Consider the following 23,509-nt stretch of genomic DNA (forward strand, 5'->3'; position numbering starts at 1 on the left):
GCTTTATTTTCGACCTGTGGATCTGTGTATCTTAAAATAAATGCAACGCCGTACACCGTGTTCGACCGCTGTGCCCGAGTCCAGTTTCTATTAAGACATGATATCAGGTAATGCATGCTTCCCGTAGTCAAAAAACATTATTGTCCATAGCCCATACACACTCCATGCGAGCATCAGTCATCAAATTAACAAAGACCAAAGAGAACTATACTCCGTGACGGTACACCTGGGATCCGCCAGAGCGAATACGAATAGTATCTCTGCGCTGCAAGACCATCAAGGCCCGGTTGAGAGCCTGTTCCGTGTACCCTCGTCCGTCAACGAACTCGCGGCGGAGAGTGGCGAGACTGGTGCTCCAGCCGATGGGAAGTCTGCGCTTCAGTTCATCTTCGATCTTGCTGACCTCTTCCATCATCTCCTTGCTGCCCTGGCCCTCGCCCTGAGTGATTGCGTCCATGGTTGAGGCCAGGAAGAGACGGATGGCCTCGTCGACGTGTGCCTCTGTAGCAATCGGCGACAAGCTGAGCTTGGCAAGGGACTCGGTGATACGGACGATGGCCTCCAGTTGACGGACTGTGATAGGGATAGAAGAACGTGCGTTGGCGTCGAGCTCTGCGCGGTGAACTTGTTTTCTAATAGAGACGAAATGAGACGAGAGTTTCTCTGCGGCTTCAGGGGATAGGCGAGGGGCGCAACGACTGTAAGCGATATGTTAGTGATGTTCTAAAAATTTTAAGTAGTGAGATGGCCGGAACTCACGTGCGGCAATAGCTGATATAACGCTTCATCTTGTCCAGCGGAATCTCGGCCTCAACTTGCTCTTCAACACCTCGGCCACCCATGTGTACGCCCATGACGTGACGTGCGATGCTTTCATCACGGTTGCGGTCATGGTCATCACGGACAATGAAAATCATATCGAAACGAGACAGAATGGTTGTTTGGAAATCAATGTTCTCGCCAGGAGTTTTCAGGTCATCGTACCGACCGAAGATAGGGTTTGCGGCGGCCAAAACTGAGGTTCTGGAATTGAGGATGGTGGTAATACCGGCTTTGGCAATCGAAATGGTCTGCTGTTCCATAGCTTCGTGGATGGCGACACGGTCTTCATCTCTCATCTTGTCGAATTCATCAATACACACAACACCACCGTCCGCAAGAACCATTGCACCACCTTCGAGATAGAACTCGCGGGTCGCTTGGTCTCGCTGTACTGACGCTGTCAGACCAGCTGCAGATGAACCTTTACCGGAAGTATAGATGGCGATCGGTGACACCTTCTCTGTGAATTTAAGCAGCTGAGACTTGGCTGTACCGGGATCACCAAGAAGCATCACGTTGATATCTCCACGCAGTTTCATGCCGTCGGGAAGAATCTTCTTCGAACCACCCATGAGCAGGCAGACAATAGCCTTTTTGATATCAAAGTTGCCATAGATCGAGGGAGCAATGCTCCTGGCGAGGGCATCATATAGATCAGGTCGACGGCTGAGCTCTAGGAATTCCTGCTCCTCCTCTTCCGAGAAAACGGCACTACCCTTGACGGTTTGGTCCAGATCAGTGCTGATGCCTACCGCCCTCATATAAGGGTTACGAATGGCAGGGGCACCATCCTTCTTGGCGCCTTTGGATTGATAGATGGAGAAGATACCCATGACTGTGCAGCGGGAACCAGGCACAACGCGATTTGCCAGATAGCGGTCTGCTGAAACGAGAACATGTCTGGGCAGCTCACCCACTGGGACCTGGTCGGGTGCTTCCTGGAGCTTGAGAACTTGCTGATCGACGAATTGACATTTCTCGTGAGAAACGACGTAAGGATCTAGAGGGCACTGTTCACCAGGGGCATCGCCAGGTTGCTGCTGGCGGCCGCATCTCCGGGGCAACGAGAGACCGGAGAATCCGCCTTCGACTCGGATGTTTTCGCTATGATCGCAGTTCTTGCAGCGGATGTGAACAACTGTTGCTTTTGATGAGATCGTCGAAGCACCGATCACAATACCAGGAATGCGGACAAGATGGGAGATATTTGTCGCATTAAGATCACGAATGGAGATATGTGCTGCAGACGAGTGAAGTAGGAGCTGATGGGATGGAAGCACTATGTCCCTTTGAGAGGGGTAAACGATTCTCTGAGTGCATTGCTGGAGAGCGTTCTCGAACTGAATATAGGAGTGGTGGTTAGAACCAGTCTGATCGATGCCCAATAGTTGGATTACTCACAAGGGGGATGATGTCTGCAGGTTCAGTGGTGAGCTTGTACGCCAGCTCTTCATTATAAGAGACCAAGTGGGCAATATCAATGTCACAGTAGTATTGCTTCACGAGCACATTTTGCCGAAGTTGGTCTCTGTACATTAAGTCAGTTTCGCAACAGACTTGTCGGTTGTCATGGCGGCATACCGATAAATAAACGCATTATCCAACTGGAATTCCAAAACAAAATCTCGTAGCCTCTGCTGAATTTGTGTGCGGGACTCTTCTGCACCATCTGTGCTAGCAGCAAGAACACTCAGACTATAAGGTGTACGCCTGTCCATGATGAAGACAGCAATTGGGGAGGGGTGGGTTGAGGGCGAGCGAGGGGGCAATGTGTGGATTGTTGACTATCACCACCGAAGGAGGTGCAAATAACTTTTGCATGGACACGAATGGTGCGCGTCGCGTCTGCTACACGCGTTAAGTGGTTTTGGCCTTAGGCATCCAGATAGTGGGCGCTTCGTCCCCAGAAGTGCGGAAAAATAGTAGCCCCGTTTCCTCCAAACTGGGACTAGACCCCCTCTTGGGGGCCTGGAGCCTTACCCGATTGGGCTGGCTGTCATGCTGAGGTCCCGAAAGCACGCTGCCTAAGGCTGGATGACTTATGCTTTGTGCTTGCGCATTTGGTGACGTTGCACGTTAAGCGACTCCTGTTAAAAGTCTCGCTCGGGTATCAAAATCGTGACAGCGGGAATTAATTGGAGGAACGCTTGCTCCCGGTCCCACCTGGACTATTCTACAGTTGTCCTCTTGTCATGTTGAGATAACGACATCTAGCATAGTACGGTGGCCGTCGGAGTCGCCAACAACTTGGCATCACGAGATGTCCTCTGCGAGCCCACGGAAGTCGATTGACAGCTTAGCTTCAGGTGCATCCACACCTTCGCTATCTCAGTATTCACTCAATCAGCTCGAATCCCCCCGCGTTCCGCCCCAGAGATACCCCCTGAGACGAGGGTCAACTGCAAGCTCAATCGTGAGCATTGGAGGGATTCTCGACTCCTCAAATCGGCATGGATCAATAGCAGAGTCAGGGCAGAATGGTACGTTATGACCTGTTACGTCAATTGCTGGTACGCTAATCCACCCAGCCATCTCTACCCTCCTTCAACCTCCGATTGTTCGCACCGGTCTTGTACCCCATACCGCTGTACCGTCTAGTGGATATAAGCCGCCAAGCTCCCGCGATATCCCCCCGGTTACCCTGACAAATATCCCGCGTGTGGACGCCAACGTATTTGAGCCGTACCTATCGCAGGTTGGGTCCTTGTACGACGTGTTCCAACAGGCGAAAGAAAGTGCTGGTGATCAGGAATCGCAGCTGGCACGGGACGGAGGAAAGGCCTCGCCTAAGCCAGATGATAATGAATTCTTGTCGTCACAATGGTCTGCGGAGCGACGGCCCTCAACCTTATCGGTCAATTCCCGTGCGAGCTCGCCTTTCGATACTCGCGGGCGGAGACGGTCGTCTGGTCGGGGTCGAGGACATGCAGTGACGCCTCTTTCTACCATCCCTCAGGTATATTTTGATGACGACTTTCATCTCGAGAACCCGCGGACATTCGATGTGGTATCAGAGAAGTCTGAAGTTGTTACCCCGCCGAAGACACCGGGCAAGGACGGTAGATTTGAAAATGGAGCCGTTGTCGGACCATCACCAACGGGAAGAAAGGCACTTGCTACAAATGCCATATTGCAAGAAAAGCTTTCCTGGTATATGGATACGGTGGAAATCCATCTGATTTCATCAATCTCAACGGCATCCAAGTCATTCTTCACTGCCCTCGGCTCACTCCGTGAGCTGCATTCTGAGGCTGCTGATTCTGTAAAGCGGATTCAAGTGCTGCGGAAAGACCTCCAGAAGATTGACCGTGAAATGGCCCTAGGTGGTCTAAAGATCGTTAATCTACGGCGCCGGAGAGAAAATGTCCGGCTGCTAGCAGATGCTGTATCTCAGCTGCGAGAAGTAGTCCAGTCAGTCTCTCGGTGCGAGGAACTGGTTGAAAACGGAGATATTGAAGAAGCTGCAGATAGCCTTGAAGAGGTGGAGAGACTGATGGCCGGAGAAACTGTGTCTGGTAGCCCAGCAGGTGTAGATCCGCAGGAGCATCCGAAAAAAGCTATCGATTTGAGGAGGCTTAAAGCCCTTGAAGGTGCATCTGATGACTTAGCCCAGTTAAGGACTCGAATTGGCATGGGATATGAGTCCCGCTTTCTGAATGATCTTCTTGGAGACCTGAGACAACATGTGGAAAATGTACCCTTGGAAGTGACGCTTCAGCGCTGGGGTTCTTCATTTCAGCGACAACGTGGAGTGCAACGCTCAGGCGTTACTGTTTCCCCGGCGTATATGGCCTTCGATGACCAGCTGAGATCGAGACTGCACACGCAACTGACAGGCCTTGCACGGGCACACCATACAACCGCAGCAGCGACTTCCTTCAAGACGGCAGTGTTACGAGAAATGAAGAGTTTGATTCGCAAACACATGCCTAGCTCGAGCGATGATGATAATGAGTCAATGGTGTCCGTGTCCACTCATCGATCCTCGCAGCTCAGTCAGCAAGAGAAGTCATCGATTCTTGCTCGGAACCTGCGTGCTTTAGACGCAGAAGATGCTTACGCAATGCTCGCCCGCGTATATACCGGCATCAGTGAGTCCTTACGGAGGCTTAGTGTCCAGGTCAAGGTCCTTCTTGATCTTGCTAGTGGTTTAGGGAATAGCTCTGTTCTGAAATCTCCAAGGAGTCCTCGTTCACCTAACATGGACAATGCAGCCCTGTTAGCGGCAAGCTCGCAACCAGCGGCAACAATGATGGCTCAAGACGAAATTTTACAAGTTCTAGACATGTCTAGTCTTCTCGGTCAGGCGGTTGATATTGCCCAGTCGCAGGTGAACAAAGTCCTGAAAGTTCGGTCCGAGCAGACCTCTCATTTGCCCAAGGAGGAATTCTTGAAATATTTTACCCTCAACCGACTCTTTGCGGATGAGTGCGAAGCAATTTCGGGTAGAAGTGGCACTGCTCTGAAAACTCTTGTAGGCAATCAGATTCGTGATTACATCGCCAGATTTGGCGATAAACAGCGACATTGTGTTGTTGAAGTCATGGACGCGGACCGATGGGATGCAAGGGACTTCGGGGAGACAGAAAATATGATTCTGAGCCGGATTCTCGATGCTAGTACTAAGGATATCGAGGCTTGGGTAGACGCCTCGAAGATTTGGCTGTCTCAAGATAAAGCTGAAGGTATTACGTCGGAAAGTACGACCAATGGATCTGGAAAAGACAAGGTGCGGTCGGCGGTGATTGATGAGCAGAAGTACATTCTCTCGGAGTCCGCGGTGGCCATGATGAGGAGCATAGAAGAATTCCAGTTCCTTATGGCCAACATCCCCAGCATGATCCAGGATATTGCACCAGGTCTTTTGGAGTCGCTGAAGTTATTCAATTCTCGCTCCTCTCAACTGATCCTTGGTGCCGGAGCCACACGTAGCGCCGGTCTGAAAAACATCACTACGAAGCATCTCGCGTTGTCCTCGCAGGCTTTGAGCTTCATCATCGCGCTAGTACCTTACATCCGGGAATTTGTCCGTCGCCACTCACCTTCTAGTCCGTTGATGGGCGAGTTCGACAAGGTGAAGAGGCTGTATCAGGAGCACCAATCCGGTATCCACGAGAAATTGGTCGACATCATGAGCGGGCGGTCTTCTGTGCACGTAAATGCCATGAAGAAGGTCGATTGGGACGCCTCGGGATCTAGTACGGTTAATCCGTACATGGAGACCCTTGCAAAGGAGACCGGCACACTGCATCGCGTGCTGAGCAAACATCTCCCAGATATGACCGTGTCGATGATCATGGATCCCGTGTTTAACAGCTATCGGGAACAGTGGACCAAAGCATTCGATGAGGTGACCATTCATACCGAGCAAGGAAAGCAAAGGTAAGAAAAGATATTTTTCAGAGCATACAAGCAAACATCTAACATCGGGTAGGTTACAACGGGATGCGGAGTACTTCCAATCGAAGCTCAGCAAAATAGACGGCTTTGGAGACCTAGGAGATCGTCTTCTGGAGCTGGTGAAACGAAAGACTCCAACCGCCGAGGCCAAGGAGAACGGCTCGAATGAAGCCAACACAAACAGCTCCTCCGATACAAGCAACGGCAAGAGTCCCCAAGCATAAACCATGGTGATAGAGATGTGAGGTTTACGGATATCTCGGCCTTGACGAACACATTGTATACATTCTTCTCGCTTGGGTGTACTTGAGATACCATCAAGTTAAGGCCAAAGAATTGTACAGCGATTTAGCGGTGTTTACCCTTTCTAAATACTTGTTTATTTCCCCGGATAGCACAGCATCCGATTTATATCCTTCTATATAGACTTAATCAAGACATTCACTTACCAACTTCTTACAACAACCACCCAAAAGAAACCAAAAGAAAAAGAAGAATAAGCTAGAGAAATCATCTTCACATATCATTAAATCTATAATGATAGATAGATAATAAACACAAGCCCCTGTACCGTAGCAGAAGCCCAAGACCGTATCATACAAACGGTTTATTCAACCCGCAATCCAACTCCCAGAGAAAAAGAAGCAAAAATGAAAAAAAAAAATAAAAATAAAAAAATTCATAACCTCATTCAATCCTTATGGGCACCTAGGCCCTTATGCTCTCCCAAAGACTTCGGCTCATGGCCTCCCTTTCCGCTCGAGTGGCCAGCACTGCCGCCAAAGCTCGTTGCGTTGCCGGAAAGCTCCCTAGCAGCCTCAGGGAACTCGGCGGTTCTAAACACGCGGCCCATTTGGGCGTTCTGCACATCAGAAACCATTAGCTTGAGATACTCACTTCTATCGGCGGATGAAAGAGGGATTGAACTGAATTGGAGATAAGAACGGGCACATACAGAGTCACCGGCGCCATGGACCTTCGTCTGGCCTGCTTTGACAGCGTTGTCGCTGTGGGGGACGCCGTCGTCGTATTCTGCGCCGCGGGGCATTTTGGGTTCTTTTAATTTGTAGGGGGTTGGTGCTATTTGACGTTGTTAGGTTTGCGGGTTTTTGAAGTATAGATGGTGTAAAGGACATACCTTTGGAAGAATTGGATAAGGATTGAGATGAGATGTGTATGGCGATATATGCACTTAGTTATTTTTGTAATTGTTGATCTGAATGTCAACTTCAACAGTAGAATCTGAACTCCTTTATATGTCGTGCTTCGCATCTAGCCCTCTCTATGATAACATCGACAGCCCGCCAAGAACGGGCTTGGTGACAGCATTGTGAAGTCATTGTGGAGACGGGTATGACTTCATCTAGGTTGCGCGGCCTCGGCCGGTTGGGATGGGTTGGCAGGTAGGGTTGTTTGTGTATTTATGGATTTTAATGCGTTTATTTTATAGTTCTGGGATATTTGGGGGTGGTTGTTGGTGTCCAGGTACATACATACTTATGTACTAGTCTTGGCTGTTTGTGATGGGACAAACAGTGCAAACAGCACAAACTGATGTTGGTGAGGATGGTGTTGTATGTGAGGGGAGTTTGGTATGTTTGTTCGAGGGGGGTTGAGGGAGTTTGATTGTTAAGATTGATTTGTTGGTTTTTGTTGGGGCTTATCGTGGTGTTGTGATATATCTTTTCTCTTGTTGCGTACTGTGATGTCTGTGTTGCTTCCGAGTGAATAGTCCGATTTGACCTGAGTAAACTGTTGATTTCATTGACTGGTTGATTTTATTTTTATTTGATGATAACTATTCTTCTTACTGATTTGAAGTATACTTACGGAGGTTGAGTATCATGTCTACTATGCGAGCAGCAGTCGCACATACGGCTGGACCTCCTGACGTCCTTAAAGTCATACAATATCCCATCCCCCAACCCGGTCCTGGACAAGTCCGGATCAAAGTCAAGGCATTCGGACTTAATCGCTCCGAGATGTTCACTCGACAGGGTCACTCTGGTTCTGCGGTTCAGTTTCCCCGCATTCTCGGCATTGAAGCCGTGGGTATAGTCGACGCCGCCCCAGGACTAGAAGATATGTTTCTGCTCGGAGCTACCGTGGCAACAGCCATGGGCGGGATGGGCCGAGCCTTCGATGGGGGATATGCCGAGTACACATGTGTACCGGCAAAGCAGGTACAGATACTGAAGACGAAGCTGCCTTGGGATGTGCTGGGGGCGCTGCCAGAGATGCTGCAGACGGCTTGGGGTTCATTGATCAGGTCACTCACCTTGAGACCCAAAGATAGGTTGTTGATTCGCGGTGGAACGTCCTCGGTGGGCCTGGCGGCAGCGGCCATTGCTAAGAAACATGGGGCGTTTGTGGCGTCGACGACCAGGAGCAAGGAAAGGGAGGCGTTATTACGGGATTATGGAGTGGACGAGGTGTGGATTGATAACGGGGCCATTTCTCAACAGATTGCCGAAACATCGGGCCAATATTTCGACAAGGTGCTTGAGCTTGTGGGAACGGCCACATTGGCTGACTCTCTGCGTTGCGTGAAGAAGGGAGGCATTGTTTCTATGACAGGGATTTTGGGGAACGAGTGGCACTTGGAGAAAGTCAATCCAATGGAATTGATTCCAAGTGAGTCGAAATTGACGGCATATTCTGGAGGGGATGAGGACTTCATGAGAACGCCTCTGAAAGAACTGGTCAAGATGGTTGAGAAGGGGGAGCTCCAGATCCGGGTGGGACGCGTATTTAAAATGGAGGACATTGTGGAGGCTCATCAGTGTATGGAAGACAGTGAGGTGGGAGGGAAGATTGTCGTGATTCCATAGCCCCATTGCGTCCTCTGGATTTTACTGAGCAGCTTGTCCCCATATCTAATGGCCGTTAGGCTTGATCTTAAAATGGACGAAGCAGTTGGCCCGAAACCGGCCAGAGCCAGGGGCGGTTGAAGAAACATCGTCCTCGCTGAACAGGGCTGACCATGTCAAGGCGTCTAATGGCGTTCAGTAGGCGACTCCATTTGTCGCCGATCGATAGCCATTGTGACACAACATCATGCCGTGTATCCCGGCATTCCGACAATCCTCGAACTCAGGCTGATTGTAAATTGACGATATGAAGGTAGCATTGCAGATGCTAAGCAATTATACACAGTTTGCGAGATTTTCCTGAGATTGTTGAGGGGGTGAGGTCTGGAGCGGTCTCTGAGGTGCACGGTGGTTGGGTGGGGACCGAGTACTAAGTAGATTGTAGTAAGGTAAGTCGGGGGTATACGGGCTTCGGTGTGCCTAGAAGTCGAACCCGAGACTCGGGATGGGGGTCCGAGGAACTAATTAATCCCACCGTGACGGTGCCCAGAAAATGCCCGTTGCCACATTTTGGTTTACCGACTGCAGGATAAAGAAATTACCACCAGGGCATCCCGCATATGGTTGCAAAGAAGGAAGAACCTGGAAAAGAACCATGGATTCCACTTGAACCGACGGCCCAGTGCACATGACCCTCGACCAATCAGAGCGAGGATACCTCTCATGCAGCAGCCAGTGAGCCATGACGTAATGCTTCACCTGGGGTTCCCCGGATTCGGAATGAAGAAGTGGGGGAATTCTTGCGAAGGGGAGAAAAGAATTAAAGATAAGGGGATTCCTTGCTCAATCGACTAATATGTAGTACTAAGTCTAATTGTCTGGTAGATATGCTCGTCTGATTCCATGGTTGAGAGCTAGACTGTCTTTAGTGATGTATATCGTTGCTATCCTTCTGATGATTGCAAACGGAGGTGGACACTGACAGACTCGAGTCAGTCAGTACGACATGCACCATAAAAATAGACGGGAGAGAGAGGTATTTTTTTTTTTTTTTTTTTTCAAAAAAAGGTATACTGCGGCACCAACAAAACCAGTTCTCAATTGCTGCACGAGGTGGAATGACGAGCATCATCATCTGGTCGGATGATCTTGGGGTTGACCGGGGTTACCATTCGCTGACCCAGTCTCGCCCCGTTAGGAGCAAATACTATAATGAGCATGAGTCCGTGCCACGGCAGTAGCTCTGTTTAGACGGAACTGCCCTCTTTCCTTCTTTTTTTCATTTCTCGCTGGTTTCATGATTTTGTTCTACTGAAAAAAGGCCTAGAAGGAAAAGAAAAAAAGAAAAAAGACAAAAAAAACTTTCCCCTTTCTTCTCTACTCAAGGCGCCCTTTCCAAAGGGAACAGGTTCCACTGGATCCGTTCCTAGCTTTTTAGTGTCTGTTACTACCTTGTTCTGTACCTTATTTATACGAACAGCTTAGGTACCTCACTAGCCTGGGCCCTGCCAACCTTCCGCTCAGTTCGAGCTTAGGCTTCCCCCGCCACCCCCATTCAGCTTTTTATTCCCCGCACGTACCTCCTCTGTGACCGGAGGGAGGATAAAGACCTGTGCGAGGAAGCTAGCTGGGCGAGCTTTAGCTTGGACGGCATCGGCTCTCGATCTCTTTCATCTTTCTTTATCTTGCTTCCTTTGTTAAATCTCCGTCGTTCTTCATTTTTACTCAAGCTCGTTGTCCCTCGTTCCCTCTCAAGTGCCTATACCTTTACCTCGCCCGGATAGCGCTCTCAAGGAATCACAATGGCCAGCGAGGAAACTGGCGCTGAACCCCCCAAGCGGGATGTTCGCAACCATATGCTTTTCGAAATTGCGACGGAGGTGGCGAATAGAGTGGGTGGAATTTACTCCGTCCTCAAGTCCAAAGCCCCCGTAACGACCGCCGAATATGGCGAGCGATACACGCTGATCGGACCCTTGAACCGTGCCTCGGCAGCGGTGGAGGTGGAAGAACTGACGCCCTCCAATCCCCGTATGATCGAAACGATCAATTCGATGAAAGAGCGTGGCATCGACGTGATCTACGGTCGCTGGCTGATTGAAGGCGCTCCCCGAGTGCTTTTGATCGACACAGGAACGGGATATAAGTTCCTGGACGAGTGGAAAGGGGACCTATGGAACACAGCGGGGATCCCATCGCCGGCGGCGGATACCGAAACCAATGAAGCGATTGTCTTTGGATACCTGGTCGCATGGTTCCTGGGTGAAGTACGTTTGACAGACCGTACGATCGATTGATGTGAAGTCCGCTAATGAAGGTAATTAGTTCATTGCTCATGAAAGACGGGTTGCGGTGGTCGCCCATTTCCACGAATGGCTTGCTGGGGTAGCCCTGCCGCTGACCAAGAAGCGACATATGGATCTCACCACAATCTTTACCACTCATGCAACCTTACTCGGTCGCTATCTCTGTGCGGGATCGGTGGACTTTTATAACCACCTACAGCACTTCGATGTGGATGCAGAGGCTGGCAAGCGTGGCATCTATCACCGATACTGCATTGAGCGAGCCGCGGCGCACACGGCAGACGTCTTCACCACCGTCTCCCATATCACCGCGTTCGAAAGCGAACATCTCCTCAAAAGAAAGCCAGATGGAGTTCTACCGAATGGACTCAATGTCAAGAAATTCTCCGCAGTGCATGAATTCCAGAATCTACACTCGCAGTCGAAAGAAAAGATCAATGACTTCGTTCGGGGCCATTTCTATGGACACAACGATTTCGACCTAGACAATACACTCTACCTTTTCACGGCGGGACGCTATGAATTCCGGAACAAGGGCGTTGATATGTTCATCGAAAGTTTGGCTCGCTTGAACCATCGTCTAAAAGCCAGCGGCTCCAAAACTACCATAGTTGCTTTCATCATCATGCCAGCCAAGACCACGTCTCTGACGGTCGAAGCTCTCAAGGGACAAGCTGTGGTCAAGTCCCTACGTGATACGATCGAGATGATTGAAAAAGGCATTGGAAAGCGAATGTATGAGCGTTGCCTGGCGTGGAGGGAAGGCGACAACATGCCCGACGAGAAGGACCTCATGGCCAGTCAAGATCGCGTGCTGCTGCGACGCAGGTTGTTTGCCATGAAGAGACACTCCTTACCCCCGATCGTCACTCACAACATGATTAATGACCATGAAGATCCAATTTTGAACCAGATACGTCGTGTCCAGCTGTTCAACGATCCAACCGACCGCGTTAAGGTAGTCTTTCACCCAGAGTTTCTCAACTCTTCGAACCCCGTGCTGCCACTCGATTATGATGACTTTGTCCGCGGTACGCATCTTGGAGTCTTCCCGTCGTACTATGAGCCTTGGGGTTACACACCCGCTGAATGCACTGTGATGGGTGTCCCCAGTATCACCACCAACCTGTCCGGTTTCGGTTGTTATATGGAGGAGTTAATCGAGAACTCATCCGACTACGGTATTTATATAGTGGATCGCCGAATGAAGGGTGTTGACGATTCCGTCAATCAGCTTACGGATTTCATGTTCAACTTTGCTTTGAAGAGTCGTCGCCAACGGATCAATCAACGCAACCGCACTGAGCGGTTGAGCGATCTGTTGGACTGGAAACGTATGGGATTAGAGTATGTCAAAGCTCGGCAGCTGGCTCTCCGGAGAGGTACGTTTGCTCCATAACCTCCATGTAGATTCCATATTGTTCACTAACGCATGGCTCACGATCTTCAGCCTACCCATCTTCATTTGGCAGCGGTGACGACTTCTATGATATTATTGGAGGAACAGAACAGAAGATCTCACGTCCGTTGTCCGTCCCTGGGTCACCAAAGGATCGCTCGGGGATGATGACCCCTGGCGATTTTGCGTCCCTGCAAGAAGTCAAAGAAGGACTGAGTACTGAGGACTATATTGCATGGCGGCTGCCGTAAGTTATCCTCTTGGGTACATTATAGACACATCTGGGCAAACGCGGTGCTAATTCGCTATCCAGTGGTACAACCGACGATGATGAACCAGACGACCAATACTTCCCACTGACACTACGAACGAAAAAGACATCCGATCGGCCCGCGTCGCCGCTCGACCGGATATCAGTCAATGGCGGGAATTGATTGACAGGCGCATACCTTCCTGGAGATTTACTGCCCAGCGTTCCGTTCAGAATACGATCTCGACCCCCTTTCATTGTGTGCTCCTGTGCCATAGCTTTCTACATTTGTCATTCTTACTTACTTCAATTGCATGTTTATTGATATTCTTTGGAGAGAAACAGAGTGACCCTTCCGGGCCCAGGACTGTTAAGGCTCCCTGGATACAGCTTCACGTCTTCATACTTTGTTTGTACTGTTGCATCCATGTCGTTTTGTTCTTGTGTGAGCTTACCAGCATCGGGATTGTCTTTTTTACCAGCGTGGATAAATTTATTGCATGGTGTGCGAGACGCCGTAAATTCTTTTTACGCAATTGGCTGACATCATATCTTAAGGGTTGTTGAGAGACCAGTGAGGCGTTGATCGTAGTCCCACTACAACACGGGCCCCATCAGGATAGTCCGGACCACCGTGCTCCAGGAAGTAGCAGCCCACTCCCGTTGAACCGGCCACGACAAGAGATCGCCGAGTGATCCAATGGGACCGGGTGACAGTTTTCGTCTGCTGCAGGATTCCGGTGAAGTTGGAAGCAGGGAATAGAGACGAGTGACATAGTGACTAGTAGAGATCCGGTAGGTGGGGTTGGATTTCATGTGACTCAAAGCCTATTATTTATTGTCTTCCTGGACCCCTCACTCGACTTCACTCTCGCTTCTTACCACAATCCCCAATCTCAATTCCACCAATTCCTCTTTCACTATCGCTGCAACTCGCTCGGTACGGCTCACCATGAGGCCGCGCAGCCAGAATGACCTTCTGGGTCGTTTCGCTATGGTTTAATTAAACCACACGGGTCAAGGTATCGTACATAGTATAACAGTCATAGCTCCGCATGACAGGTGTTCGTCTTGGATCTGCCTTGGTTACCTGGTTATCCTTCTACTTCATGCTGTCCCTGCGTGTCTGCCTCTCTGTGAAGGATGTATCCCTCAAAGGAGACGTGAGACGAAGGGCGAAAGCTGAGTGGATGGGTACTGGCCGTACGAGGCAGAGTCTGGTCGTTCTGAGATTATACTGTCATAACTTGATCTAGATAATACTAGCGAAAGGACATGCGTGGCATTGATTGTTCCCCTTTATTCTGCTGTCACAGAAGAGGGACTCCGGTCCCCCAGTACTAACAAGTTTCAGAACTCTTGACCTATAATTGTGCCAAGATGTCTACTGACAAGATCACCTTCCTCACCAACTGGTATGACATGCCGCTGGTGCTGTTTCTCTCTGTGCCCTTATTGTTTCTTCTGCTACGTTCGTGAACTGTTACTAAGTGGTTGTGTGTTATAAGGCACGCGACCCCGTACCACGCCCCCCTGTACCTCGCCCAGAGCAAGGGTTACTTCAAGGAAGAAGGCCTGAAAGTTGCTCTGCTGGAGCCCAATGACCCCTCCGATGTCACTGAGATCATTGGTAGTGGCAAGGTGGACATGGGCTTCAAGGCCATGATCCATACTCTGGCCGTATGTATCACCTCTTAGGGTCTCTTGAACAAACATCTAACTCTCGAACCAGGCCAAGGCTCGTAACTTCCCTGTCACCTCGATTGGCTCTCTTCTTGATGAGCCTTTCACCGGTGTAGTGTACCTCAAGGACAGCGGAATCACCGAGGACTTCCGCTCCCTGAAGGGCAAGAAGATTGGCTACGTCGGAGAGTTCGGAAAGGTATGTATCACTGACGGTGTTGTTCGACGAGCTGAGATTAATGTATTCCAGATTCAAATCGACGAGCTCACCAAGTACTACGGCATGACTGCGGACGACTACACCGCCGTCCGTTGCGGCATGAACGTTACCAAGGCCATCATCCGTGGTGATATTGATGCCGGCATCGGTCTGGAGAATGTGCAGATGGTCGAACTGGCCGAGTGGCTGGCATCCCAGAACCGTCCCCGTGACGACGTTCAGATGCTGCGTATCGACCAGCTCGCCGAGCTTGGCTGCTGCTGCTTCTGCTCTATCCTCTATATTGCCAACGATGCCTTCCTGGCCGCCAATCCCGAGAAGGTTCACAAGTTCATGCGCGCTGTCAAGCGTGCAACCGACTACGTCCTCGCGGAGCCTGCAGCCGCTTTCGAAGAATACGTTGACATGAAGCCCATCATGGGCACCCCTGTCAACCGTAAGATCTTCGAGCGGTCTTTCGCTTACTTCAGCCGTGACCTGAAGAACGTCAGCCGTGACTGGGCTAAGGTTACCAACTATGGAAAGCGTCTGGGTATCCTTGACGCCGACTTCCAGCCTAACTACACCAACCAGTACCTCTCCTGGACCTTGGACGAGGATTCGACCGACCCTCTGGGTGATCAGAAGCGTATGGCGGAACTGCAGAAGCAGGTTGCTTGCGAGGGTGGCTTCAAGCGTCTGCAGGTGGCCTCTAGCGCCTAGGTAGCTGTGACCACGTCTCGAGGCCTGGTTGGTAGGCTTATGCGTTGTTAACATACGATCTTTTGCAATATGAATGACTGATCAAGTCTAAAACTTTTTCTCTTGAATTCTACTTCGAAGCGCCCATGGCGTACCTGTAGAGCGTACGTAAGCTGTCTACGTAAGCCCACGTATCTATTGAACACACCAACCAGCAGGACAAACTACCCTCACCCCCAACCTGACTGTTAGCGCGTTGTGATGGTCTAATTGATGAGATAATCACGATAGCACAAAGTCCTCTCTGCGCTCGTGAGTCTCAAAAGAAAGCTAATCGCTCGGATAATCGCCCGAAATCACCCATGCCACCGTCCAATATATTCCGATTTGCTGTGAGAGGCGTCATCGCTATAGAAGCTTCCAGCAGGCCTGCCTACGCAATGTCCACATACACCAATGTGAGGGCGTGTGATCCAGACAACACACTCCCAACTAGGCCAGAAGGTCAGTTGATTCCGAATCTACGATTCAGAAGCCCTGGATCGCACCTAGTCTACCGCCGTTACAACCAATGTGTAACTAGATATTAGTATTGATTTCATAATGCACCTGGCGCGAACGAAGAGTCATTAATTCTATAGATCATATCGCCAAGCGAGACGGCCTATAGCTCTGAGCCGGAGAGGCCAATGGGTTCGCAGAGGGAGATTCTTTCATTTTATGTACAATGGATTTGAATTTCTATATATATAGGTACTGGGAATAAGTACCGATAAAGGAAAAGGCTCTTTTATACCCACCAACCTAAACATCACTTCCTTTCCCACGTATCGTCATCGTCTTTTCCAGGAAACCCCCCAGACCTCTCATCCCCCAACAGCGCAAACTCAACATCATCCATCTCTCCCTCACTCAAGCTCTCATCCCCATTAAACCGATCCAGCGGTTGCCAGGTGCCCCGTTCTTTGTCCTCCGGGCTCTGTGCACCTGCCCTTGACTTAACGCGTCTGTATATAAACCAACTGGCAAAAGCAAGGACCATAGCCGATGCAACCCCCCCAAAGAAGAAAAGCAGTGAGCGGACAGGAGAATCCCCGGCACTCTCCTCATCATGCCGTCCCACAACTGCCTCAACGGACTCTGGATCCCAGCGGACCAATTTGGTGGTTCCCAGGATATGGCCCGTGGAGTTTAGGCCATGGGCACGGATATACGTTGATTCTGTGTCCGCGGGAATGGGGATGAGGGTTTCAAAGCCGGATTTGGGCACCGCGGCTAAGAATGTGTATGTCATGGGGTTCGGTGAGTCTGCACCTTCGAGAGCCCAGGTTACGACTTCGGTAGCGCCGTTCCAGCTCGCTGCGGCCGTGTAGTGGTAAACAGAGATGTCGGGGGATGTCGTTGGGTGGCCGGTCCAGGGGTGTTTGAGGACACGGTAGGACATGATGTTGCCGTCACCGGAGGCGGCGCCGAAATGCGTGTTGCAGAGCACGGTGCCATCGGAGGCGTACTCAGTCCATGTTGGGATGTGGCCGTAGCCTACGAGGACCTTTGTGCTTTCGTCGTTAGAGGCGAGGAGCTGGACGGAGCCTTGCGATTGACTGCTGATGGGGTCTGGATTCCAGTACTCGTGGCGGACTTTGACGGTCATGTTTTCCTGATCGATGTCTAGGTAGAGGCCGCGGCTGGGTAGTTCGGGGGCACCTGCACCGCGGGAGGCATTGTCGAAGACGGTGATGGCCGTGCCGTTGTCGCGGAAGCGGGCGTGATGCTGCCAGGCGAAGTTTGTGGCTGCGCCGTCTGAAAGGTCTGTGAAGTCGTTGTTCTTGCCGCCGAGGCGCCAGATGATGTCGCCTGTGCGACCGTCGATGTAGGTGAGACAGCTGGCGTAGCGGGATGAGATCAGGTAGTTGCCCTTGGCGTCTTTGTCTACACTGTTGATGTGGAAGAAGTCCCATGGGTGGACGTCAGAGTCGCCGTTACCTTCGCGGTCCCGGTACATGTCGGTGAAGTGAAAGTGCTCGGATGCCCGCCATTGGAAGAGAGTTTTCCCGGTCTCGATGTCGAGTTCTTGGAACGTGCCATCCCAGATCCAGCCTTCTTCGAGACCGCCGACTACTGTTAAGTCTGCGGGGATAACATCGTAAATGGTGATTAGTGCAGTATCGTCCTGCGTGATGTGGAACTCATGAAGGTCGCCTGGGAGATGGTTGGCCGCGTTGATTTTGTATACTTCTCGGTAGGAGGAGTCTAACTTTTGGTGGTTTTAGAATATTATAACTTGAGATGCATGTGGGGATGGTTTTCATTGCGCCTCGCATAGGTAGGAAGGGAGAGATATGCCCTACCATATAATATGCTCCCTCTCCATGTCCCCCAACACCATCATTGCCCATCCAGAAAGTTAGATAATCCTGTCCTTTAAACGTGTAGACATTCAGATTATACGACTGCCCATAGAGCTTCGTCCAGACAAGATGGCCATCCTGATCAAGGATCATCGGTCCTGGGTTCGCTACTTTATTTCCTCGGGGCGCGATGAATGTGTAAAGCCCATCCTTGCATTCATCGCTATATTGCAGATAATTCAATGCTGGGCCGATGATCGGCGACGATCGATACGTCTCAGTAGGCCATTCGCCAAATTTCCCTTCGTCATAAGCAGCAGACTGGAAATAGGGACCATAGTCCGCTTGTACGTGAGTAATCACAAGCGCTAGAAGAATCAACACCCCGTTTAACATGATCGTCATCAACGGGCGGAGGCCGACGAAGAAACGCCCGATGTATATGTATGGACAATCAACACTAACTACCAGAAGTCCGGGGGACGGGCACCGTTTAAATTTAAATTAAGAGTGTCCATCACCAACGTATGGAGTAAAAAAAAAAAGGATTCGTCAGCTGAATCGGCAGACAGATTTTCGTTCATATATGCGCTGAATAGTCGAGCTTTCCAGTGGAGCTGCAGCCCTAATACGCAGGCATTTCATCGTCGGCTTTGGCGCCGTGAGATCCACACTTAGCGCCCCATTTTTTTCGTCATTGACGAACCACTGGTAATTGGGTTGCCAATCGTTGATGTTCTTAATATCTGGGACTCCACCTGTAAAGGGAGAGTTGAACGACATGAATGCGATGCGCAGCCCCTTATTGTTTTCGCTGGCTGATTCTCTGTGCACGCACGGGGTACTGTGTGAAGTGGAGGGACTCGGGGAGTGACGGTCTTGGCAGGAGAAATTTGGGGTGGAGAACAATAAACTCCCAACTGGGATTGTAGGATTTGGTCTCTGGGATGGATTGATCAATTGATACGATTGAAGTAGACGATGCGTCAGTACGCAGTGAGGTCCACTTGATCGCGGTGGCTTTCCAATTTAGCCTGAGCTGGTGGTTGGCCGAGCTGGAGTCATTATCGTTAGTGGTTACATCAGGTCCTTGGCGCCATGGATGTAGTAGAAAACATGACTTAGTGGTCGAAACTGAGAAGAGGTAAATTGTCTTGGTGGTGGTTTGGGTGATGCTTTGAATGGGGTTGAATGCAATGAAAGAGATGAACAGGGCACGTGCTCTCAGGTATCTCTCCTGGGCGACACTTCTGACCTTCTCTTCCGCACTATCAAGCCATTTGATATGTTATACCTACAGGGCTGCCAAGACTATTACCAATGTTGACTGGGTAGAGGTAGTACTAATATGGGCCACTACATTCTTGGCTGCTCAGTTGAAAGGCTCGCATAAATGCCGTACCACAATCGTCACACCAAGGAGGCTCCCAAAATCAATATGTACTACCTTTTATCTCGTACCCATGAGGGTGTCACATCATTAATGTATATTCTTTAGATCAAATGCTGGCTAATCTATGGCGTGGCAGAAAGCGTGTAATTATAAGACATAGAAGGGGTATCGTTCTAATTCACCCAGAGCAAACCGATCAGCCGCGAGAGCCTTTATTTGGAGCGCTTGTAGATCTTGCCGAGGAAGGCATTGAAGACGTCCTTCTTCAGTCCCTCAGACTCATCCACGGCGGCAATCTTCTCCTTGAGCTCGCCGACGATCTTCTCCTCATACTCTTGGTAGACCTTCTCGAGATCCAGCTCCTTGTAGAGAGCCTTGACCTTGGCCTCGAGAGCGTCATCCTTACGTCCGTAGGCCTCGTCGAGGACCTTGCGCTGCTCAGCATTGCAGCGCTGGAGAGCCTGGTTGACGAGCCAAGAGCACTTGTTGTCCTTGATATCGGTACCGATCTTGCCAATGACATCGGGGTTTCCATAGGCATCGAGGTAGTCATCCTGAACCTGGAAGTACTGGCCCAGAGGGATGAGGATATCATGGGCCTGGCGGAGGTTGCTGGGGGTGGCGCGCTGCAGGTAGAGCAAAGCCAAGGCGACAGGCAGGTAGAAGCTGTAGTAGGCGGTCTTGTAGGTGACGATGAACATATACTTCTCCATGGAGAAGTTGTTGAGGTCGACCTTGTCCTCGGGGGCAGTGATCAGGTCACAGAGCTGACCCAGCTCAGTCTGCCAAGTTGTCTCGTGGAAGAGATCGATGAAGTCGGCGTAGGCGGGGTGCGAGCGGAAGTGCTTCTTGAGAATGATATAGATGGAAGATTCGAGCAGGAAGGCATCGTTAATGGCGATCAAACCGACGCCCTCGTGACGGTACCAACATGGCTGACCACGACGGGTGATCGAGCCGTCCATAATGTCGTCGCTGACCAGGAAGAAAGCCTGGAGAAGCTCGGTGAGCCATCCCAGAATGCTGAGGTGCTTGAACTGCTCCTCGGTCAGGGGCTTCTCCAGAAGAGCCAGGCCGGTGTCAGGACAAGAAAGACCACGGTTCAGCTTTCCACCGGGAACGTTGACATTGAGGGCCTGTTGTAAGTAGCATGAGTAGTCAATACATGTCCTCCGTAGCGGATTGCGCACATAAGCCGGGTGGATTGATTATACCTTCTCGAACCACTGCAGAGCATTTTGGGGCAGATTCGACTCCTTCGCATAGGCCAGGATATCTTCAGCCAAGGAGGGGAAGATCTCCTGGAAAGCGGCGCGGTCAGTGGCAGGCATTCCGGCGGGAAAAGGATTGGATCTGTAGGTTAATGGTGGAGAGAAGGTGAGAGGGGCAGGGGAAAAGTTGGGATGGGAAATTGATACCTCAGGTCAATATACCCCGATCGGTAAAGCCCCTCTGCACTTTGTTTGCCCTGTTTGCCATCCCGGCCCATTCACCAATCAGGAGTTCAGCCCTCGCGGAACTGTACTTGGGTTCAACTGGATGCTTGTTGATGTTGATGCCTTTCTGATTCTTTTTCCTTGTACCCACCCGGTGACATTCGCGATCATTTAGCGCCTCCGCCGGCGACTGGAACTGTGGAGATCGATCTGTCAGCTGTCTCACTCAGAAATTACCAACAAAGAACGGAACAGCCTTGTTTCGCGCGAGTGTCCCCCACCATACAAACAACCGCGCATGGACATGATTGGCACGAAAACTCATTATTGACTGACCGCCATAACTACGAATCTCTGAAGAAACCGAGCCTAAAATATTACTCGTCGCCATGGCGGCGCAATTCACCGAAGAAAACGTACAGGAGCTCAAGTTCCGGCTCGAGGACGCCACCGTAAAATGTTCCGAACGCTGCTTATACCAGTCTGCCAAATGGTACGACGCGCAGGCATTCCCCCCAGTCATTTTGAATAGAATTAGATGTTGATCGGATAGAATAGGGCGGCGGAAATGCTTGACGCCATTGTACCGATTGACCAATATGACACAGACCCCGAATCCCCAATGGACATTCCCGATACACCCTCGACTCGTCCAAATCCCTACCTGCGAACCCAAGATCCTGTCGAAGCTTCCCTTGAAGCCCAAGAGTCCTACAAGTACCTCCTAGCCAAGTCATATTTTGATACGCGCGAATACGATCGTTGTGCAGCGGTGTTTCTGCCGCCTACGATACCCCCCGTTGCACTTTCTACGTCGTCGCCGAACCAAAAGAAGAGACAGTCGTTAACCCCACAGAAGGGCAAGTCGAAGTCATCCCAGTATGCAGGAGGGAAGGATAGCAACGTGTCTAGGAACCCATATCCCAGATTGAGCCAGAAGTCATTATTCCTGGCGCTGTACGCCAAATACCTAGCGGGCGAGAAACGGAAAGACGAGGAGACCGAGATGGTGCTGGGACCGGCCGACGGGGGTGCGACAGTTAATCGAGAATTGCCAGATCTTGCGCGAGGGCTAGAAGGATGGCTAACAGAGCGTCGGGAGAAGGGCATGGAAGATCGCAATCAGGGATGGCTAGAATACCTCTACGGGGTCATTCTTCTCAAAGGGCGAAACGAGGAGGAGGCCAAAAAGTGGCTCATAAGGAGTGTTCACTTGAACCCATTCCATTGGGGCGCCTGGCAGGAGTTGAATGATCTTCTCTCAAGTACAGAAGATGTATGTGGCTGTTCCTTAATGCGCATCTATGCTGGTCGGATGCTAACTAGTAATCAGTTGAAACAAGTCGTCGACCTGCTCCCGCAGAACATTATGACCCTGCTTTTCCACGTATACTGTAGTCAAGAACTATATCAAGCCACTGAAGACACGTACCAGGCTCTCTCGGAGCTTGAAACGATCTTTCCCAACAGTGCCTTTCTCATGACCCAGAGAGCTCTCCTCTACTACCATTCGAAAGGTATACAGCATCTTATACCCTTGGTGCAGGCACAATGCTAACAGTCTTGTAGACTTCGAAGAAGCATCACGTATTTTTACCGAGATATTGATTGCATCCCCTCACCGACTCGACAGCCTCGATCATTACTCCAATATACTATACGTGATGGGCGCGCGTCCCCAGCTGGCCTTCGTCGCCCAAGTTGCAACAGCAACAGACAAGTTCCGACCCGAAACCTGTTGCGTCGTCGGAAACTACTACTCACTCAAGTCCGAACACGAAAAAGCCGTGATGTACTTCCGTCGCGCCTTAACACTAGACCGCAATTTCCTCTCAGCCTGGACCCTGATGGGCCACGAGTACATCGAGATGAAGAACACGCACGCGGCGATTGAATCCTACCGCCGCGCCGTGGACGTCAACCGGAAAGACTACCGAGCCTGGTACGGTCTCGGCCAGGCATACGAAGTCCTCGACATGTCTTTCTACGCTTTATTCTACTACCAACGTGCCGCCGCACTGCGACCGTACGACCCGAAAATGTGGCAAGCCGTCGGATCCTGCTACGCCAAAATGGGTCGTGTTCCGCAGAGTATCAAAGCCCTCAAACGCGCCCTCGTAGCCGGCTCCTACTACGCCGAAGACCCATCCCAAATGGGAGGCTCAGGTCGCAAGATCCTCGATCCAGAAACCCTCCACCAAATCGCAACACTGTACGAACGTCTCGGCGACGATGAAGAAGCAGCCGCCTACATGGAACTCACCCTGCAGCAAGAATCAGGACAAATGCCCGTGGAAGAAGACGCCTCTTCCGACAACGAAAACGACGACGACCAATCCGAGGCCGGAGCAAAACAATCCTCACGCCGAGCCCATCAATCCTCATCGTATAACCAAAACGACGACGATGATGACTCTTGGCACGGCACAGGGCCGACAGTCACGACTTCGAAAGCGCGGCTGTGGCTCGCGCGGTGGGCCTTGCGAAACGGGGATCTCGAACGCGCGGACCAGTTGGCGGGTGAACTGTGCCAGGATGGAGTTGAGGTCGAGGAGGCGAAGGCGTTGATGAGAGATGTGAGGGCTAGAAGAGAAGGCGATGAGTAGTCTGCTTTACTTGGGCTGTCCACTCTGTATTGTTATGTTTTGCCTTGAACAGGCTTTCATTCTTACGGTAGCGAGGCGTTTGTGCTGGGAGTGCTTACGACCTGATGTTTTCATCTTGAGGCTGGGCTGGGTGTTTTTATAACGGTTATATAGAG

General features: G+C 50.8%; 9 protein-coding genes across 9 annotated transcripts; 5 read left to right on the forward strand and 4 right to left on the reverse strand.

Annotated features, from left to right (window-relative positions):
• Nucleotides 1–7: 7 nt before the first annotated feature.
• BDV37DRAFT_92021 (MCM DNA helicase complex subunit MCM5) lies at nucleotides 8–2,846 on the reverse strand. The gene is made up of 4 exons (XM_032091448.1): nucleotides 2,404–2,846; nucleotides 2,224–2,350; nucleotides 760–2,162; nucleotides 8–698 (listed from the first exon to the last, which is right to left on the reverse strand). Exons 1-4 carry the CDS (start codon nucleotides 2,538–2,540, stop codon nucleotides 206–208), a joined length of 2,160 nt encoding a protein of 719 aa, XP_031942786.1. The 5' UTR covers nucleotides 2,541–2,846; the 3' UTR covers nucleotides 8–205.
• Nucleotides 2,847–2,890: 44 nt separating this feature from the next.
• BDV37DRAFT_245121 (vacuolar protein sorting-associated protein 54) lies at nucleotides 2,891–6,589 on the forward strand. The gene is made up of 3 exons (XM_032081626.1): nucleotides 2,891–3,302; nucleotides 3,351–6,204; nucleotides 6,257–6,589. The coding sequence occupies exons 1-3, from the start codon at nucleotides 3,083–3,085 to the stop codon at nucleotides 6,444–6,446; spliced, it is 3,264 nt and encodes a 1,087-aa protein (XP_031942787.1). The 5' UTR covers nucleotides 2,891–3,082; the 3' UTR covers nucleotides 6,447–6,589.
• On the reverse strand, nucleotides 6,590–7,689 carry BDV37DRAFT_245125 (uncharacterized protein). The gene is made up of 2 exons (XM_032081627.1): nucleotides 7,361–7,689; nucleotides 6,590–7,302 (listed from the first exon to the last, which is right to left on the reverse strand). Exon 2 carries the CDS (start codon nucleotides 7,268–7,270, stop codon nucleotides 6,914–6,916), a length of 357 nt encoding a protein of 118 aa, XP_031942788.1. The 5' UTR covers nucleotides 7,271–7,302; nucleotides 7,361–7,689; the 3' UTR covers nucleotides 6,590–6,913.
• A 233-nt stretch (nucleotides 7,690–7,922) lies between these two features.
• On the forward strand, nucleotides 7,923–9,305 carry BDV37DRAFT_92055 (zinc-binding alcohol dehydrogenase family protein). Its single transcript, XM_032091449.1, has one exon. The coding sequence runs from the start codon at nucleotides 8,067–8,069 to the stop codon at nucleotides 9,051–9,053; it is 987 nt and encodes a 328-aa protein (XP_031942789.1). The 5' UTR covers nucleotides 7,923–8,066; the 3' UTR covers nucleotides 9,054–9,305.
• Nucleotides 9,306–10,676: 1,371 nt separating this feature from the next.
• Nucleotides 10,677–13,378, forward strand: BDV37DRAFT_92134 (glycogen [starch] synthase). Its single transcript, XM_032091451.1, has 4 exons — nucleotides 10,677–11,299; nucleotides 11,358–12,720; nucleotides 12,789–12,984; nucleotides 13,051–13,378. The coding sequence occupies exons 1-4, from the start codon at nucleotides 10,835–10,837 to the stop codon at nucleotides 13,169–13,171; spliced, it is 2,145 nt and encodes a 714-aa protein (XP_031942790.1). The 5' UTR covers nucleotides 10,677–10,834; the 3' UTR covers nucleotides 13,172–13,378.
• Nucleotides 13,379–13,897: 519 nt separating this feature from the next.
• On the forward strand, nucleotides 13,898–15,790 carry BDV37DRAFT_92069 (NMT1/THI5 family protein). Its single transcript, XM_032091450.1, has 5 exons — nucleotides 13,898–14,009; nucleotides 14,342–14,402; nucleotides 14,496–14,667; nucleotides 14,720–14,869; nucleotides 14,921–15,790. The coding sequence occupies exons 2-5, from the start codon at nucleotides 14,368–14,370 to the stop codon at nucleotides 15,590–15,592; spliced, it is 1,029 nt and encodes a 342-aa protein (XP_031942791.1). The 5' UTR covers nucleotides 13,898–14,009; nucleotides 14,342–14,367; the 3' UTR covers nucleotides 15,593–15,790.
• Nucleotides 15,791–16,382: 592 nt separating this feature from the next.
• Nucleotides 16,383–18,315, reverse strand: BDV37DRAFT_281878 (arylsulfotransferase family protein; the record flags this gene model as incomplete). The annotated part of the gene is made up of 2 exons (XM_032086910.1): nucleotides 16,383–17,825; nucleotides 17,920–18,315. The coding sequence occupies 2 exons, from the start codon at nucleotides 18,313–18,315 to the stop codon at nucleotides 16,383–16,385; spliced, it is 1,839 nt and encodes a 612-aa protein (XP_031942792.1).
• A 1,017-nt stretch (nucleotides 18,316–19,332) lies between these two features.
• Nucleotides 19,333–21,097, reverse strand: erg20 (bifunctional (2E,6E)-farnesyl diphosphate synthase/dimethylallyltranstransferase). Its single transcript, XM_032091452.1, has 3 exons — nucleotides 20,731–21,097; nucleotides 20,527–20,665; nucleotides 19,333–20,448 (listed from the first exon to the last, which is right to left on the reverse strand). The coding sequence occupies exons 1-3, from the start codon at nucleotides 20,799–20,801 to the stop codon at nucleotides 19,525–19,527; spliced, it is 1,134 nt and encodes a 377-aa protein (XP_031942793.1). The 5' UTR covers nucleotides 20,802–21,097; the 3' UTR covers nucleotides 19,333–19,524.
• BDV37DRAFT_245150 (anaphase promoting complex subunit CDC23) lies at nucleotides 20,569–23,485 on the forward strand. Its single transcript, XM_032081628.1, has 5 exons — nucleotides 20,569–20,612; nucleotides 20,730–21,241; nucleotides 21,307–22,024; nucleotides 22,082–22,265; nucleotides 22,318–23,485. Exons 2-5 carry the CDS (start codon nucleotides 21,138–21,140, stop codon nucleotides 23,352–23,354), a joined length of 2,043 nt encoding a protein of 680 aa, XP_031942794.1. The 5' UTR covers nucleotides 20,569–20,612; nucleotides 20,730–21,137; the 3' UTR covers nucleotides 23,355–23,485.
• Nucleotides 23,486–23,509: the final 24 nt, after the last annotated feature.

This window comes from Aspergillus pseudonomiae (genome assembly GCF_009193645.1).
Source record: "Aspergillus pseudonomiae strain CBS 119388 unplaced genomic scaffold BDV37scaffold_23, whole genome shotgun sequence".
NCBI lineage: Eukaryota > Fungi > Ascomycota > Eurotiomycetes > Eurotiales > Aspergillaceae > Aspergillus > Aspergillus pseudonomiae.